Source organism: Rhea pennata, chromosome 1, assembly GCF_028389875.1.
Source record: "Rhea pennata isolate bPtePen1 chromosome 1, bPtePen1.pri, whole genome shotgun sequence".
NCBI lineage: Eukaryota > Metazoa > Chordata > Aves > Rheiformes > Rheidae > Rhea > Rhea pennata.
In genome coordinates, this window is record NC_084663.1 from 180,536,359 (window position 1) to 180,555,726 (window position 19,368).

The following is a 19,368-nucleotide window of genomic DNA, read 5'->3' on the forward strand; positions in this document are numbered from 1 at the left end:
AAGCATACTCTAATCATTTTAGAAAAGTACTATTTTTTTTCCTTGTTTTTAAATCTACTTTGGATTAAAAAAAAAAAAAAAAGAAAGGACACTTGCAGTTTCATTTCATGTTCTTTCTGAAAGATACTGAACATTTTTTGCTCTGGGCTTCCAGCGAGATTTACTGTTTTCTCTGATAGCATTATCAAAGGGCTATTCCACCCTGATAAACCGCCACTGTAATACTAATAGGTTCATAATGATTGCTTAAACTTTGCACTGGGTAAGCATGGGAGGCTTCACTCACCTTGTTCAAGTGGTTGGCTTTTAGTTGAAGTAGTTTTCATCTTGAGTGCCTCCCTAACAGACATGTCACAGCAGGAGCCTTTGTTAGTGTCTTGGTCACTGTCAGCCTGATCACTGTCCCCATGCCCGCTGTCCCTCAAGCTGGCTCTTTCTGGATCCTTGAACGTGGAGCTACTGAAATACATATTAAAAAAAAAAAAAAAAAGAAAGAAAAGAAAAAAAAAGATAGAGTTGTATTTACTTGTTCCAAGCTGAATTGTACTCTCTGGCAAAGCAATTTTGACAAGAATGCAAATGGGGAAGCCGAGAAAGTTATTTAATAGGCCTTACCTTTGAACAAACTGCTGCCTGCTGCCCATGTAATTGGGCTCTGCGGGAAAATTGTCTGTCTGTGAAAGAGAAGGAAAAAAATACGTATAGTTGTACACTGGACAAATCTCCTGCAGAGCAACAAGATTTCCTAGAGGAGAAATGATTAATAATTCAAAAATTCCCTTAATCTTCAGATTTGTACATTTTAATTAAATTGGAAAATGCTGGCATGTAATTATGTGCTCAGAACAATTAAATGATTCCGGTCCACAAATTACCTGCTAAAGTAAACAACGAGGCTCCAGTAAGTGGCATTCTCTGTTAGCAACCTGACAGATGACACTGTTTATGTTTTTTCATTAGTTAGATATTAAGACTGATGGTTATTGAAAATGAGAGAAAAAAATTATTTTGTATATTACAAAAGTGAATTATTCAATAATACTATTTTTTAAACATAATTACATCATCTGCTGGGATTCTGAGGCCCTTACTGCTGTAATACAATTTCATATATTACTGTATTATTTTTGAATTGCAAAAACAACGACAAAATTAAGAATGTTTGTGGCTTATTAGCTCCTTTTTTAATGCTACTGGAAAAATGTGTTAAAATATTTGAGTTTTTTTCTCTCTTTCATTTTCATCAGTATTAACAGATGTATTTGAACAATGTGAACCACACGCAAAGAAGAACATTAAATGATTGCTGTAGACAAGTAGTTTTTAAAAGAAGATACTTCTATTAAGTCCGCCATGAGTATATTTTTAGCAGCATGAGCTAAGTAACTGTAGAAGCAGAAGTATTTACAGCATCCAGACCAACATGGAGTTCTGCCAACGGGAACTGAATTCCCCTTGTGTCATCAGCTAAAGTTCTCCGGGAGAAAGAGAGACTGAATCTTTCACAAAACTCCATATACTGTACATTCATACACGTCACTTCTTGCAGCTGACCTAGCGACAGAGCTTCTACTGTTTTCTGCATCACTTCATATCACGCCACTATGCTTCTCAGCAGCTCTGAGTTTTGCAACTGCACCTAGCGTATAAGTAGCGGTAACACAGGCAGCACTCAATTAATGGAGCAGAAGGTCCAAGGTAACGTTGCACAACAAGTGTTTACATAAATGACTGGTCTCTTAGACATTTGTTTTCCCTGCCACTCCCAACTCCATTTTTTAGCTTTGATTTTTGTTCTTGCTGTTAGCATTTGGGGTTTTTTTTAATAGGCAGATAGTAATTGGAAATATTTACTACTAATTGCATGGTTAGACTATTGGAACTTGGAAAAGAGGTATGAAGTTACATCTGAAATTTAATATGCAGTGCCGGTCACAAAGGAAAATAGATTGCTACCTGCCATTTTTAACATATATAAAAAAATAGACTTATCTACCATGGATAACTTGTATAGTATAAGGAATGGTCAGAAGATAATTAATTATCTTCTATTATGCACTTATATATTATGCATTTATACACTATGCTTTCTTCTGACTGCTGGTTAAATCTTTTGGCACAAAATTAGAATTATAACACATTATACGTTTAATTTTGAAGCAGTTTCTAATTTAAGCTGTGGAGTTCACGTCATTGTATAACTCGTTACAAAAAAATAAACTGATGTTTCATCTGTGAGATTTCTTTTTATGATAAATTGCATGACAGAATTGGTTTTCGATTCTTCTATTTTCTACATAAGGCATAAAACACCTATGCTTAGGATTCTAAATGATATTTCATCAGATAAAAATGGCACATAATTTTGAAATATGAGCATAACTAGAGACTCGGATTTGAGCAGGATTAAAAGGAGAGGACATAACAACTTCTTAAATAGTGCCTAAGAAAAGGAAACAACACTCTAGATTACAGAAGGAGAATTCTGGAGACAAGGATCTTCAAATCCAGTATTTTGCCACTGCTTTTCCAAGTCAGCTTTCTAGAAGTATTCATAATTGCAGCTATAGGTATTCAAAAATAAATATTTCAGTGTTCTTATATGCAGTCACTTGAATGTGACTTATCATATGACATATTTCAGAAGCACCCCATATTCCTTTCCTTTCTCAAACTATAAACTAGTATTGCTATTGTATGCAGTGAATCCACACCATGTAAGCATACAATCTGTACAACACACCAAACACAATACTTTTCAACCCATATAAACCTATATGTTTACAGAACTCATTTCTCTTTTCTAGGTACTATTATCTCACCACAGCTGCCCAGGAAAACTAACCTCATGCTTTTACCTACATAAGAAAGAAAGCTGCCTCCTCCTAAAACCAGCTACCTCTAGAGTCAATGTTTACATTTTCTGTGGCATTGCCAGGCAAAATGCCTGTCTTTTCATTAATTTTCTACCATCTAATTAGGAGACCTAAGTCTGAGTTTTGCCCTGGAAAAAGCTATAGCAGTTCCTTAAAACGTGCTTCTATTATATGGTTTGCTGAGGACTTCTCCATCAGCTAGACTGTGCTGAGCATTGGGGACACTTTTAATTTCCAACTTGCCATAGCATAAAAACATATGGCACACCCTGTCCTACTAAAGATTTACATTCTAAAACAGAAGTTGTAACAGAGTCTTAGCTGCAATCCTCACAATGGGAGCTGCTTCTGAGAAATTCTATATTCATGGTAATTATTAATGGCCTTTAACTCAATAATAATTTGACCAATATTTTCTTCATATTGTATTTTGCAGCAAAACAAACAGTTGGGTGCCATCTTACAGTGAGTTCATTGCTACAAAAGAACAAATGTAAATACTTGATAACGACGTACAGCTGCAGAGCTCAGTGTTCTTTTCCTTCTGTTCTAAAAGAATTAAGCCTTCTCCTATGAACTATGAAAATATCATGTTTGTGATCAGCAGTAACCAGACACTCTGAGATCTAGGCAGCAGAGAGACAATTGCTTCATACATAATAATATCTGTATAAAAATGGAGATAATAAACAAACATTTAATTTTAAGGCTAGGCAGTTTAGAGGAGTACTAGAAAGGCAAGCATCTGATTCTCAATGGATTACAGAGATATATGAATGTCTAACCCTCTTAAACTCTTTTTTTTTTTTTTTATCTCAGTTGAAGTGAGAAGTCATATACTTAAAATGTTTACACTTTAACGTGTATGGAAGTGATATTATGCTTTTCAGTTCATGCATTAATTGTATCTCTTTACCCTACTTAACTGTAATTCTACGAAATGAGTGCTACTTTAACGACAAAAAATAAACTCTTTGTTCTCTGAGAATCTAGTCCTTTCCAGGAAATCAGAACCATGTCTCTATGCATGTCTAAATATGAATGTCTAAATTAGGAAAGTTCTTAGACATAACAGATTAATCTACCCAGTTTTAAGATGGGTTTCAGTTTGCCTGCACATAGCCATGTAAGTCAGTCACCCACTGAAAGCTAATCGGCTACATGCCCTTGGTAAGCACTGGAGACATAGGTGTCTACAGATGATTCATTATACTTCAGGTATCTATCTTGAGGTAGGCACTACTCTCTGGAGATGACTTTCTCTGCCCAGTAGATACGGGAGAATCTATGTGACCAGCAAGATGTTCAATTTAATGGCTAAAATTAAGTGAGATGCACCCTGCCATAACTGAATTACATGGGGAACTATCATTACTTTAGAAATAAACAGAAATTACTCAAATGTCAGTACTACTACCATCCTGAAGAACAAAACAACACTTCCTCCCAAAAGCCCCCCAGAAACAGTCCAGCTCTAGAAGTCATTGGAATTCATATTCAAAGATATATTTTCTGCCTCTGTGATTCAAGCTTGAGGGATGGAATGGGAATTAGGTCAACCATGATTAAGATACAAGTTTTTTAGAAGCAAGTAAGAAAACATATTGAAACAAATGGGGCCCTAAAACCAAATCAAAAGTTGAATAGGAATTGTCCACTGCCCTGGTTATAAATATATAACTTATAGTAAAAGGAAAAGTAAAAACTTATAGTAAAAGGAAAAGTAAAAGGTCTGTGATGTTAACGTAACAGATCACATCTCTCTTAAAGATGAGGTCCTGGTTTTTTGGTTCATTTTCACTGATTAGTGGAACTAGTTCTTTTCCAATGCGAGCACACTGTTAAATCATTAAACAAACATACTTTTTCAAAGTTCTTATGACAGCCGCCTTAAAAAAACCCACAAACCTTGCCATACAGCTGTTTTAATATATGCCTGCAGAGTAAATTTGAAATGTTAAGAACACTAACAAACTGCTACTTTGCAGAAAAGTTCATGAAGATTTTAGTACACTTGTGGAATACAGCTTGCTTAGAAGGAAGGAGATCATAAAAATGCCATTTTGAAAGAGATTAGAACTCAAAGGCACCAAAATTTGAAAAGGCTACTGCCTTTCAGAAAATATATTACAGCTTAACAATGTTACGTTTTTTGTCTAGATGGTGAGCGGGAGGAAAGGAAAAATACAGGTAAATTAAAACAGTTTAGAAAATACACTTTTGCAGGTATGAGGTCTTCAGATGTGACAATATAATTGTTATAGTCTAATAATATGATTAGAAGAATCACGTATTGGTCAATGTTTGCATGAGCAACATTTAGAACAGATCCTTTACCTATTGTGCTATTGTTAACTGCCTATAAAACCATTTATTCTATTATACAGGCTAGTATTTGAATATCAAGAAGAAACCAGGGGCTTTGGTAAACCACTATTTATGAATTGTTATTGTAGGGTGTTGCTTGCATATTTGGAATACCGAGTTCTATAAATTCAAAATGAAAGAGTATAAAAGTTTGTAAGTCAACTGTCAAGGTTCTAGTAATTAATTCTAGAATGGTTATAATGATATCCAAAAGTTTAACTTGGAGAAACATTTCTCCTTCTGGGACTTCCTATATCAAGAAAGATGTCTGTTAAAATTTTTAAGTTGCTACCTCTTTTTTTTTCTTTTTTTTTAATTGAAGTTTTTAGTTCATTTCACACAGTTTGAATAGTTACAGGAAAATAATAAAATAAACATGTTTCAATTCAACAATTCTCTTTTCTGCAGAAAGTAATTCTGAAAATCAACATGACTACAAAGAGAGAGAGAGAGAGAGAGAGAGAGAAACAGAGAGGGAAATGCAGTATTTAAGTGTTCTTGACAAATTGTGCCCAGAAATAATTGTCATATTAGGAAAAGATGTATTCTAAAATGTAGAAAAAAAGAAGACTTAAACATTAATCAGATTTATGAATATTAGGCTACTAGAATATTCATAATTTTTTCTCAGAATTACAAGAACAAGTATCACATTTTCACAAATGATTCAATGCAGCTCTATTTTATGTAGCTGTTCATACCTGAAACTGTAATAAAGTAAAATGTCTTTGCTGACTCTAACTTCTTTTTAATTAAACATTAAATGGAGAAAATGAAATGAAACATCTCTCCCCTTTATCAGACTGCCACTTAATATCTAACTCAAGCATCTTCTGTGTCTTTTCTTGAAAAGCCTAATTCCCCAGGAATTCACCCTTCCCCCATGAAACAAAGAATATATATAACGGCAATCACTTTTCAACACAAAAGAAATGTATTCTGCCAAATCTAGTTTTGAAAGAGCAGACAATTGTCTTGATTTTGTTAGGAACAGTTTGTGTTCAACACAGTACAATTTTTCACAAAAGACTGCTCAGTATAAGACTTCTAGTGTTTTAGTGCATGTATTTACTAAGCATGAAGAAGTCATTTTTGACTTCACCAGACTTTTTCCATTAAGAAAAGGTATTCAACTAACAGCAATAAATAAATAAATAAATAAATAAAATAAAAAAAAAGAGAGAGAGAGAGATGGACATAAATTCCTAATAAAGTATTCTCCCTATTTGGAAGGCAAAATTAAATAGCCTGTTTTAATAAAACTAGAATGACAATCCTAATATGTGCTGTCTACCCTTCTTATGAAACTATTTTTGAGATATATTTTATATGGCATGTACATATTTGGGAAGTTGCAGACTTCCTACAAAATACATATTTTTATGTTACAAAACCCACAGTGTGTTATTTTTCAAAAGCATATTAAAAACATAGGGCTACAGAAACAGTAAGATGCACAAGGTAATCACAAGCCTGCTGTAAACTATTGCAGAATGCTGGTGGCTCGTGTTTTCTTTCTCTTGCATAAGCAAAGCAGAACTACAAGGGAAAAAGGCTGTGAGCTGTTCAGTCAAATTTACAGAGAAACTTCTGAAAACTGAGATTCAAAATCTAAGGTTACATCCTGTATCTGCAGGAATGAAGAACCTCCCCAGACAGATGCCAAGCTCACGTACTATTTTCCTTTAGCAAGTTCCATGATCTGTTACTAAAATTCTTTACTGATTTACTGCTAAAATATTCATTTCAAGGTATTGCAGTAATATATTTCAGTTGTTTTTATACCATTGACTTTCTAAAGACAAATATTTTTCCATTTTTTTCAAAGAGTTTACTCTGCAGCATACAGAATCCCACTCTTTAGGGATTTAATACAATACAACAGTTAGAAGGCATAAGGACCAGTCAAGCTTCTTCTCACTTCACCAATGGTTGAATTGAGCCTGAAAGCTAAAGAAGCTAGAAAGGTCACTACAGAGAACCATATGTTTTTTTATGTGGCCCTGGAAAAAAGGAGGCTTGAAAGATGATCTAAAGATGGGGAGAGACCAGATCCTGACCAGATTCTTTTATATGAAGTAAAAGATTGAAGCCTTTCAGGAACAATTCTGCTCCAGCCTAGCAGAACCCCACAACTTCTCTGCTAGAACAGATGCAGGATGTGTATGTACAGACTTCTTGCTCTAAAAATCATAGGACTAAAAAAGAATGTGGGAACTGCAATTAAATCCCCCTTCTACTGAAAAGAGTCGAAATTTCCCAGACCAAACTCTAATTGTTGTTTTTTTTTTTTTTTTTTCCACAGCTAATCCTTTTTATTTAGCAGTTTTCTGAGTCTCAGTTTGAGTTGCACTGGAGAAACCTGAAATATAAGTATCTAATAAAAATGAACACTGTCTGGGAGGGGGGTGTGTAAAGTAAGAAAATACGTATGTCATTGTAATACGACCTCTTGAAATTAACTACTTTTTGGAAAAGGTGTAAGATCAGAACATAGAAAGAAGTGCCAAATATCACACCATATAAAGAGCTCTGGCTGAAAATACAATAGCTCTGCTTCTGCTATCACAGTGTCAATAAATAAACATAATGAAATTCATGACACATTATTGCATTGCCCTATATTGCCTCTATTCATTGTCATATGAATATGAGCACTGCAGTTAGACTGGTGTTTTAAGAGGGATTTTTGAAAATCTTACAAGAGAGCTTGATTCGACTTGTATCAAAGTAAAGATGGAAGTATGGAAAAACAAAACAATAACTCCTTCACTTGAACCTGCCACTACAGTTGCATCCAATATATTTACACTGTTCACCAGTGATATGTACTTACTGAAGCTACATTGTCAATAAAAAACACATTAAGAACCTTTTGAAAGAGCTTCCCTGTCAATTAGACTGCAGATACATTCTATCGCTCCAGTTTTCTTGTCAATTTAATATACTGGATCATATTAACAGTACTGGCTTGTCAATAAGACAAATCCGAATCCTATTAATGGAGTTATACTGCCAATGTAATCGGCTTCCTATTTATCGAGCTCCCCAGTATTTGCGAAAGCTGTGAAATGGGATTATAAGGTTAGGTTACATACATCTGTCTCTATATTATATAAATATTTTAGGAATTGTTTCCTACTGTATGAAAAAACACGTTTAATCACTTTTTTTCCCATTTTATAAACTTCATACAACAGAACAGTATCATAGTTTACCACCTCTAAGAAAACATTGAATCATCCTCTTTTACCATGTTAAGTTTTCTGCTTACTCTAAGTAACCCTGTAATTTTATAAGGCAGTCTACTGTGTGGCACATACATAGCAGAAGTGCTAAGGGACGTATACACTCCATCCTACTGGCATGAGATAACATCTGTACCAGAGAAATAAAAGAAAGGAAGTAAAACAAATTTTAGGAACAAAATACGAAGTACTCCACAATTTCAATGCTTATTTAGTCCTTTTATCATTTTATATAATCTTGGTGTAATTGAAGCTTTTAAGTATAATTTTAGTGTAACAGAGAGCCCTAGAAATAATTAATAAAAGATAGTAGTTCATGCATAAAAAACAGTAAAAGTTCAGCAAGCCTTCTATTTAATAGAAGCCTTAATGAAGTTGAACATTAGTTGCTTTTAACAACATTCAATATTAAATAACTACTTTGACTGGATTAGCAGAATATACAACAGACCATTAAACCTGATTATATTAAAAAAAAATTTTGTTAAAAAAAAAGAAAAAAGAAAAAAAGTAATTGTATTAAAATGTACTGGGCATTCCCTTATCAAATTAACTCTCTGGACCTAACTCGAAAATATGGATTTAAAAACCACGGTCCAAAATGACAGTTAAAGGTCAATGAATCATGATGCCGGTTATATTTTCTGGTAGCAGATGGGTGCAATGAAACCTAATGATTGAATTTGAAACGCTTTAATGCACCTTTTATCTATGGCTCCCACCATGTTGATTCTACCTTAGTATTCCTAACAGATATCATGTTTACTATCTAACAGACACAACTACAATTAGCTAACTAGAATGAAATCTGCAGCAACTTATCACAATGTCCAGCTTATTCAAAGAATATCATGCCATAAACTCAAAGTAATAATACATATGGGACAATGTCTTTGATAGCAATAGTTGCTTGATTTTTCATCCAAATTGACAAATTCAACATTATCTAAAATTTAAGACATAAAAATTAGATGGAGACTTAAAAAAAACTAGAGCCTTGAAATTTAAGGAGACAACTGAAGTACTTGTTATAATTTCAAAAATATTTTTCTCTGTTTATAACCTTTTTCTGTGTGAAAACAACCTTATCATTTCTTCTTTTCCTTCATACACACAGATTCTACCATATAACGGCAAGCTCCTGGCAATTTATTTTTAATTTTGAGACATATCTGAAAGCTCTTGCTCAGTAGGAATTCCCAGTGAAGCCAGTAAGCATTGTAGAACTTGTCTTTATGACTGCTGTTTTTTCCTGAGCAACATATCACAAATGTTTTCTGAGTAGAAAAAAACAGTATATAAAAGCTGCAACACTATATGATGGGAAGAAGATCAAATGATGGCCTTTTAATGTTGACAAACTGTTTTGTACTCATAATATTTAATAAGAGAAAACAGAGACTCTGAAAATTTGAAGTCTGTTAAGTCTGTGTTAACATCTATCTATTGTGTTTACCTTACTCTGTCCAGCCCATACTCTCACTAAAAGCAACAATAAAACTCCCACAAGCCATGACCTAAGGTCCATTGAAATCAATGGATGTTTTCAAATTGGTTTCAATAGCCCTCGGATCGGTCTGCTTACTTCAATTACAGGATAAGTGAGTCTTTACATTGGGTGCTTCATTCCCACAGATACATATGTTGTATGCTGTAGAAAGCTGCAAAGGAGCAAGAGAAAGATTACAATAGAGAAAGAATCTCTTAAACATAATATTCCTCTATCCCAGCATATGGTCTTCTCTACGGATGGCATTTAAACACATTTGTAATGGCACTGACAGGGAAAGGTGATCAGCTAGGGAGCAAACACTGTATTAACACAAGACTCTAGCTCTATGTTTCTTTCCTACAGAGTGAAGAAACAGTTAGCAACAAACATAAAGCAGGAGTTGGTCCTGAACCCACATTGCCTGCATAGAAAACATGCTTAATGAGGGACACTGAGGTTTTCCCCCTAGGTGACAGTTTGGAGAACTGATATAAATCTAGATCACCTCTTTTCCTTTAAACCTTTAACTGTATCCCCTTTCTCTTCCTAACATCCTTTCCTGGAAAAGCAACGATTCCTTTCAATTACTTAGCAATTAGGGGGAAAAAAAGAAAAAAAAAAATCACAGATGTTAGAATCTGCTTATTGCCTCCTGTCTGATTTTTTTATTTAGGTCATGCAACTCTTTATTTCAACATTCTGTTAAAAAACTCAACAACGTCAACAAGATTTTCTACAAATACTTTGTGACAGAATATAGAGCCCTACTTTCATGCAAATACTTTGGAATAACTCTTTCCTCCTAACATTAGAGAAAGACACACCACTAAATATTCTGCTTAAATAATGGCTGAATTTATGGCAGAATAGTAGATCATTAAACTTTGCAACCTCACATCCCTGTGTAAGGAGATTTTCAACTGCAAAATAGTGATGAGTGATTTATTACTTGTGACATAAGATAAATAATTTAGGCTTGCACAAATTTAGCAAGAACTTTTGTCCCTATATATACTTTAAAACAGCAGCAGTCATGTGCCTCCAATGAGATACTTCATAAAATGCAAAGTTTGATCTAATACACTATTAATACAGTAGCAATGGTGAAATAAGCTTGGAGAGAAAATTAAGAGCTTTGTGATATAGGCTTTTGCACTATCATCTCTGTCACTTCAGTGACTGACTGCAAAGACTTCATACAGGACTATGTATATTAAGTTGATTCAGAAGGTGGAAGAGGTTAAAAAAAAAAGAAAAAAGAAAAAAAAATCTTTCTCAATAGGATTGCCTCATATAAAGCACAGCACACTTATCCAGGGATCTCTACAGGCTCAACAAACTCAAAGGCATTTTAAACGATGAGTTGGAGCTGGAAATTCTTAACAGCCTGAGGGAAGGGAAGAAAAAGAAAACATCTAACTTTCTCATTACATCTTTCCATTTCAAGACTCTGAAACCAGATTCCATTGCTAAAATAAAGAAGATCCACATAAGAAAGGTTTCTCTATGAAGAGTCTAGGATGAGGAGAAGTCTTCTCTCTGTTCGAAATCAGCGCTGGATTTGTCAGTACCTAGGACACTGCTACAGGTTTCACTAGAGGCGGACGGAACATGAATGCTCATACTTGTCTGAATGGCTAGAGTACATTGATTAAGCTTTTGCCTCTACATTTAATTAGCAGGAAGCTCAGCCAGCATGTGAGCACTTTCATCAAAAGAAAATAAATGCAACAACTGAGTAATACTCAATGTTTTGTTTGTTTGTTTGTTTAATAATGAACTTTGAAAGAAAAGAGTTAAAACAACCTTCTCTAAATAACGCTCACATCACAGAAGCCAAAACCATAGTCAGAGAAAGGGGGAAAAAAAGAAAAAATAAATAAAATAAGAAACCTCTTTCTAAGTGTGTGTGGGGAGCATGATAGGTAGGTACAACATAAGAAATTTCAAATAAAAATTCATGCAAAGGGAAAATAAATAACATAAGATTGTTCACACTGCTCTTCCTAAATATTCAAACCTTACAATGTCTAACATAGACTAATGCTGCTCCCTGCAGGTGGATCATGAGCCCACATGAAGCCGTGCCAACTTCACTGGGACTCAACATGGAGTGAAGTCTATCCACTCAAAATGACCTCTGGGACCAAAATCTGTGTGTGTCATTCTGCTATACATACATTCTCAAAACTTTGTGTAGGTAAAAAAGTTCTTTAGGAGATGAATTAGATTATTTCCATGGCAAGTTATTTGTTTGTGTAGCTTCAGGTCCTCATCTTGTCTTACTGCTGTTCCTTCCTAAATAGCCCATTATGCTTTTGCAAAGAAAACAAGAAACATAAAATACTAAGGGCCAAGTATGGCCTAAAGTTCACACACAACTTTGTTAACTTCATCAGAAGATTCTAAAAATGGATAAACTTTGGTTTGTTGGTTGTTTTTGTTTAAATCTTCTCAAGCATAAAATAATATAAAATGCTCTTCTAAAATACACAAAGATCAAGAGCAAAATCAATCATCCTCCATGAAAACAGAATTAGTATCTTACTCCAGGACCTTGTGTGTCATGCTTCAGAGTAGAAGATTTCCAAGGAAATGGTGCAGAACCCTATTTCTAAAGATTTGTAGCAAAATTGCTGCTTTAACCTTAACCACAGTGCAACAAACAGTACTAATATAATGATGATCCAAACTACTAACGACCTTAAGAATGTACAAGAAACAGGCAGATACTGGCAGAAATTAATCTGCCATTTTCACACATCTGCCCAAGGGAGGTATTGTAATTGCAAAAATTTACTCTTAGACTGCTGAGACTCATAGTAATTATGTTTTTTTTATTTTATTTATTTATTTTTTTAATAGAAATAGCCACGGGTAGTAACAAATTGGGTTTTGAGATGGGGAACAGGGCATGCATTCTAACCCAAATTACTGTGTAATTGTCTTTATTATAAAATACTATAGAAAACCTATGGCTCAAAATTTAAATCAGAACAAACCCTTTCCTTTAAATAATCTCCTTTAAATAATTCTCTCTCCAGCTATTTAACATGTATGCCTATTTCTTCATTTACTGATATCAGCAGGACCAGTACGACTGCAAGCAGTTTATCTCAGTCTGAAGATCTTTGACAATACTAGCTAAAATTCCTGAAGTTTGTATTTGTTTATAGAAGCAGTTTTCTCTTGATGTACTTTTTAATTCAAATAAATCAGACCAGCAAGTTGGTCAAAATCTGGAAATCTAGCTACTCACTTCTAAGATTCCTCTGCAGGAGCAAAGTAAAGAAGGACCAAGAAAAGAGGCTGTGCTTCTGTGGTGTACGTATATATTAAATGAACTGAAATTAAAGTGCTCTTCAAAATTCTAGAAGTCTGTTTGAAACAAATGTGCACATGAGAGTCCTTAAAATGAACTATTTTACACTTGCAAGAAATCGTTATTTCATTGCAATCACTTTATCGTGATGATGAGATGTTCACTGTTGAGGAAGATATATATAATGATAGTGAATGAATAAATAATAAAATAAATCCATGTAGTTATTTTTGCCTTTTCCAATCTTCTATTCAGCTAAGCCTGAAAAAAAGCTACAGGTGTTTTAAACAGATATAACACTTTTAAAGACTTAGACAAAGTGAAGGCTATAATTTGAAAGAAATACCATAAAACTCCTTGTTTACCAGTCTTTTTTTGCCCTGGAGCTACACAGCTGACTGATAGGTTCTTTACCTCGAAGCCAAGGGACGCAAACTACCACGTGCTTTTTAATACCTAATGCTGTTAATAAAAGTGATTGAATGCTGATTATGCTCACATTTCACATGACTTATACCTCCTCTTCATCATTACTCTCAGTCCTGAAGGCTAATAGTGGGGTGCACAGTTTTAACTAAGATGTATAACTTGCACCATAAAGCAGAAAATGAGGTTCTTCTTTACCTATACTCTTGCCTCAGGAAAACATGACAATATAATTTCTCTCTAAATTTGAGGTTTTCTATTAAAAGATGCAGATTAACAGTATCTTCCAAAGCACACAACTATCTGTAGATCATAAACAATATATAAAAAACCTAGACCTGCATTGCTAGCTCATCATTAGCTGGCTTTTTGTCCAGCTAGATAGCTCTTTTGGAACCATGTTGCTTCTGCTTCCATGTACCTGCACATACATATTCATACATACACAGTTATATTATCTGAAGTGGAGTCTAGACATTTAAATAGTTTCCAAGACTTCCTGATAGGCATTTAAAAAGCTGTTAAATTCATTTTTCCTAAGCACTCTAAATTCCACTATATTCTTATTGTCATTTGATCCACTGAAATGATGAAGAGATCAGAAGAGAACACACTTGGTACTTTACAGCTGTGGCTGGATAATCTTGCTCATGATCATCAAAGCAGGATTGTTTTTATGATCTTCAAATCTGCATATCAAATTACACAAGTCTATGCAAAAAAGCAAAAAAAATCAAATATTCAGACATCAGGACTATCTCAATAGAGTACTAGAGAATGCATTTGAGGCTAAGTGAAATGAACGGCTTTTACAGCTTTGCAATGTTTTTAAAGCAAAGGAGAGAGCAACAGGGAACAGTTCAGCTAATAAAGACTAACAGATTCTAGGCTGAATTCTGCACATACTTGCACATATCAGCAACTCTACTCCTGTAAGTGATCTCTTTAAATCAGTGGTTCTACTGACCTAAATTAAAATATTAACTGAGTAACTATTTGAAGGATCATGCCTTGTGAGACATAATACTAATGCAATTATACATATAAAAGAAAGTTAGTTTCTATAGCCCTTGAAATTACTTACGTGCTGATTAAGGAAATGATACCACTCTTTTTAGATTTGTGGAAAAACTGTCATACCTCAACAGCAGTAGAAATGAAGTCCAAGTGCTAAATCCAAAATGCATTATTAAAACAGCTGTTCTTTTTCTTTTTTTTTTTTTTTTTATAAAGTCAATTTTAAAATTTTATAGAATTTAAATAATGGCATTAAGTATTAATGAAAATTTGTTTTGCCCACTTTAGCTCACTTTTTTTTTTAATTCCTTTTTAGTGAATTGTAGCTAAGCAATCTTAACCATAAGTGGTTGCTTAGCAATCAGCAAAGAACTAGGCAGAAATGTAGTAAGTAAAGATACTGACTGACATGTTCTGTGTTTGAATCATGGCATTCATTAAAAACAACAGAATGACATCAACAAAAGTTTAAAACGGAACTCTTAATAAATGAATACACATAACTGTCTTTAGGAACAAATTATGCATTTGCAAGGTATAAATTGTGATTCATATGTCAGTTCTCTGTAAAAATTCTTTAGCTATTATTAAAAATACATTAAAATCCTTCAAAATTTTGATGAAGCTATTATTTACCTTTTTTTTTAATTCAATTGTCAAGTGTGCTTCCAATGATTTTAAAAACAGTATATATCTACAAAGCAAGCAAGAGTTTATAGCTTTGAAGACCTGAAATTGATTTTTAATGCACCAGCTTTCAAACACTACAAAGGCTGCTCTCTGCTGATAAAGACAGTAAACAAGAAATTGTCCTTTAAATGTTCCCTCTAATGTTTTTCTTTAATTAAAAATCAATCAAAAAAAACCCATTGCAACACTAAAAAGAATTAAAATTAAGACATTAAAAAATGTTTAAGGTTTTTGACACAGTATGTATTCACACTAGAATGAAAACTTATGATGTTACTTTTGTTTACTTGTGTTATTTTAGACTTTCTTTGCACTGTAAACATTGTTAATCCAGAAATAAAAACACATAAAAGTAGTTTATTGCTGAACACAGCTATTTTTATTGAGTAGAAACATTAAAAATAAGATGAAATAAAACTAGATGTTATAAAACTACTGAGGTAAAATGCTTTTTAATACCTTTAGATTATTTTAATATATTCCTTTCCTCTAATCAGACCAAAGCCTATTTATGTAGATTAGTTACATCTAGAGTTTCATTTACCCAACCTGTATTTATCCTTTGATCACAAAGCTTGTTAACTTAAATGGTCTTTTATTGTTATGATTCGTTTTCCCATAATTATGCAGTTTAACAGTGTGTTTTTTTTTTTTTTTGAAATAAATATATGCAAACGCGCCAATCATATTCAACAGTGTTATGCTAGATGCTCAATGAACTGTAAGAGCCATTTCAATACAATAAAACTGCCTGGAAGCATTCCAGGGCAAGGACTGCAAATATCAGTAATCATAGTGTCACTAGAACTAGTACAGGCAAATATAAGCGTGTCAAACATACATCAATAGATTGTCTGAAACACTGCCTGGAACTAATTTCACATGTCTATCACTGAAAGAACTTACAATGCATCGATCAGAGGTCCCACCTACACAACGGAAATTATGTGCTTGTATCTTGCAACAATACTTTTACCTTTGGAGTCCTCCTTTGCCACACATTGGAGCCTGCAGCACAATCACCCGGTATGGAACGTGGATACCATCAGAAACTTTTATTATTATTATGGGTAAAAGTATTTTACAACCCAGAGGAACTCTGGACTGATACAGAAGTGACAAAATCACTAGAAAGGTCTATGGTTAATGTAAACACTGTATTCACCTGATGGATTTTACTTATCCAGCTATGCTTTAGCATGCTAAATTGACAATAGTTCAGCCTGGGACTGATTATTTTTAGAGTTGAAAGAGGAAATACGCCCTCACTGCATGGAAGTGAGATGCAGGTGGATCTTTATGCTGTCCTATGCAAGTCACACTAATAATTGCCTGAAACAATTCAATAATGTCTTTTCTTTATATATACTGAGACTCCTCAATTTTGAGGAGACATCTCCAGACCAAAAAAAAGAGGCATCTTCTCATTTTAAGTAAGAGATGAACCAATCTTATGCTATGCCTTCTGTAAAGGTAACAGCAATAACTCGTTGAAGCAAGTCAGTAAAGATATGCTTCTCTTGTGACCTTAATAAGCAGCAATTGTATGCAGCAGCCTTTGGGATTTAGCTAGAAATATATGACTACTTAAGGAGGTTATATAAAGCACTGCCTAATATCCTAATTAACAGGAGCATTCATATGTATTTGCTTTTTCTTAAATGCAGTACTTAATACTATTTTATTTAAAATTATTCATAATATTTTTTGACTCATAGAATTGACAGCAATTAATCCAGAATCTTCTGTTAAAAAAAAAAAAAAAAAAAAAAAAAAGTCTATGGCAAAATAAAAAATAAAGAATGCACTAAAAAGACCATGACAGATGTATTACAAGAGCTTAGAACGCATCCTGGCTAAGACTTATGTCAGTTTACTCAGTTACATCCCATTATATCAGTAAAAAGCACATCAACTAGTTAATCTCCCTGCTTCTCCCTTAAAAAATATAAGTGAAACAAAGCCCTTGAATGCTTCTTATTCAAAAAAAAAAAAAAAAAAAGAAAAAGAAAAAAGAAATCCTTGAAATGATTTTGTCACTCTCTTCCCAGTACTATTTTTTTTTTTGTACATGTGTTTAAGAGCCTGCGCTCCCCTGAGAGTTTTACCTTTTACCTATATTTTTGAACCCTTTAGCATTAATTTCACCCACTTCTCTGCTTAAGGCTGAAGAAGTGTTACAATTGAATGTATGAAGCGTTCAGGCTATCTGCTGCAAAAATTTGTCCCAATCATTCTACACCAGCCTTTTGACATCAATGCATTGCTTCTCTACTTTCAAAGACAAAAACAGGGCTGAGTTTCTGCTCTGGTCAACAGATCATTGTTTAAATTCCTCTCACAGAAAATTCTTACCTGTTTGGAAATACTGATACTAGAAGCAAAATGTCTTTTCTTTATACGTGCGGGCATTCCTCAATCTTGAGGAGATATCTCTAGACCGCTGCCATGAATTCTATACGCTTTCTTCAGAAAGAAAACAAAAACTCAAATATGTATATGCTTATTATATAGATTGAATACTTCGTGCAACAAAATCTAAAAATAATTTGGTGGGGCATTTTAACTTTTGCAGGAATATTAAAGGAAAGAGAAATTAAGCAGGATTTTTTTTTTAATGTGAATATTGCCTGGTAAATTAACATTTCCTGAGAAGGAAGATGATGAAAGTAATAAAATTTGCTTCAAATAAATAGGAAACATTCCATTTAAAAACAAATATTATCTGATTTATAGTCAAATTTTATGACTCGGGCAAAATTTTTTGTGACATTTTTGTCTCATTAGAGAAACAAGTTTCTATCTATGATTTCTTACTTCTAAGTGATATTTGAAAATAATTCACATGTACGTAATGATGATTTACCAGGTAACAGTATTTGCTGAATTTTAAGGATAATGGTATATTCTTTACACTTTTTAAAAAACATGAAAAGAACATGTTCAGCAAAATGTTCAATGGAGTCTTTGATTTCTTCTTTCAGCTGCACACCTGATCATGTTACTATTCAAATCATAGCTATAAAATCTTCTAAATTCCAGTCTCCTCAACTGTTGTTTGTAAAGAAGCTGTAAAAAAATCACAAAAGGTCTAAAAATAAGCTAAGACCACTGTTCTTAGCTTCAGTCAGTGAAAATCTCAGTCACAATTTGATCTTGAACCATTGAAATCAATGATGAAGTCAAAATTATGCTATTGACAGAAATAGAAATAGGCCTGTGCCTTTGAGTGTGTGTAGGGAAGGATAACAGCAACTTGGCCGTTTTATTATTAAAAGACAATTCATCAAAGGATCGGTTGTAAAACTGGACTGATAATCGCACATTCACATGAATTTTTCCATTTAAGACTTAGCAGTGAAAGTGAGCATCAACATGAGGAAAGTCAACTTTAAGAGCTGTTGAGACCTGTGGTCCAGTAAATATTGTATTATTCGATGCATTTATTTTAGCTACACTAACTTTCTTTATCGCTTAAACTTTTCCTCTATGAAGTTGCAAATTCTATGGAGACATTATTATTCTTAATTTATTGCTTAATGAGAATTAATATTCTAACAGTACCATTTACTTTCTTACACCAGTATTTCCTACTTCAACTTCTTAAATTGTCTTTTCCTCTATTATAATTTTTTTATTGCTTAATTCTATAGCATACTGAGCATTTGGCATTCATATGGAGCTCTGTACTTCAGGAACGCTCTTTTTGAAATAACATTGCTTTAGACCTTACTGATAGGAAGATCAATACCCAAGATCAGAGCAGCTGCAATGCAAAATTGTAGCTCAGTCCTACTTACTCTGCTTGTTTCAGTAGTCAAGGTGGATACCATAGGGAGCTATAAATTATCAGATCTGGTCCTAAAATGTATGTAGTTTGTGGCATAGTTTTATGTAGTATATCTTGAAAAAAAAAAAAGAATATTTTTT

At 33.6% G+C, this 19,368-nt stretch overlaps 1 protein-coding gene across 1 annotated transcript in view; it reads right to left on the bottom strand.

Annotated features, from left to right (window-relative positions):
* Positions 1 to 19,368, bottom strand: part of PCDH17 (protocadherin 17) — an 83,976-nt gene that overhangs the window by 56,608 nt on the left and 8,000 nt on the right. Inside the window, exons 2-3 of the mRNA XM_062576193.1 lie at positions 616 to 674; positions 287 to 459 (exon numbers count right to left, since the gene is read on the bottom strand). Of these exons, the coding sequence (XP_062432177.1) occupies positions 287 to 459; positions 616 to 674 (232 nt within the window). The remainder of the gene's footprint in view (positions 1 to 286; positions 460 to 615; positions 675 to 19,368) is intronic.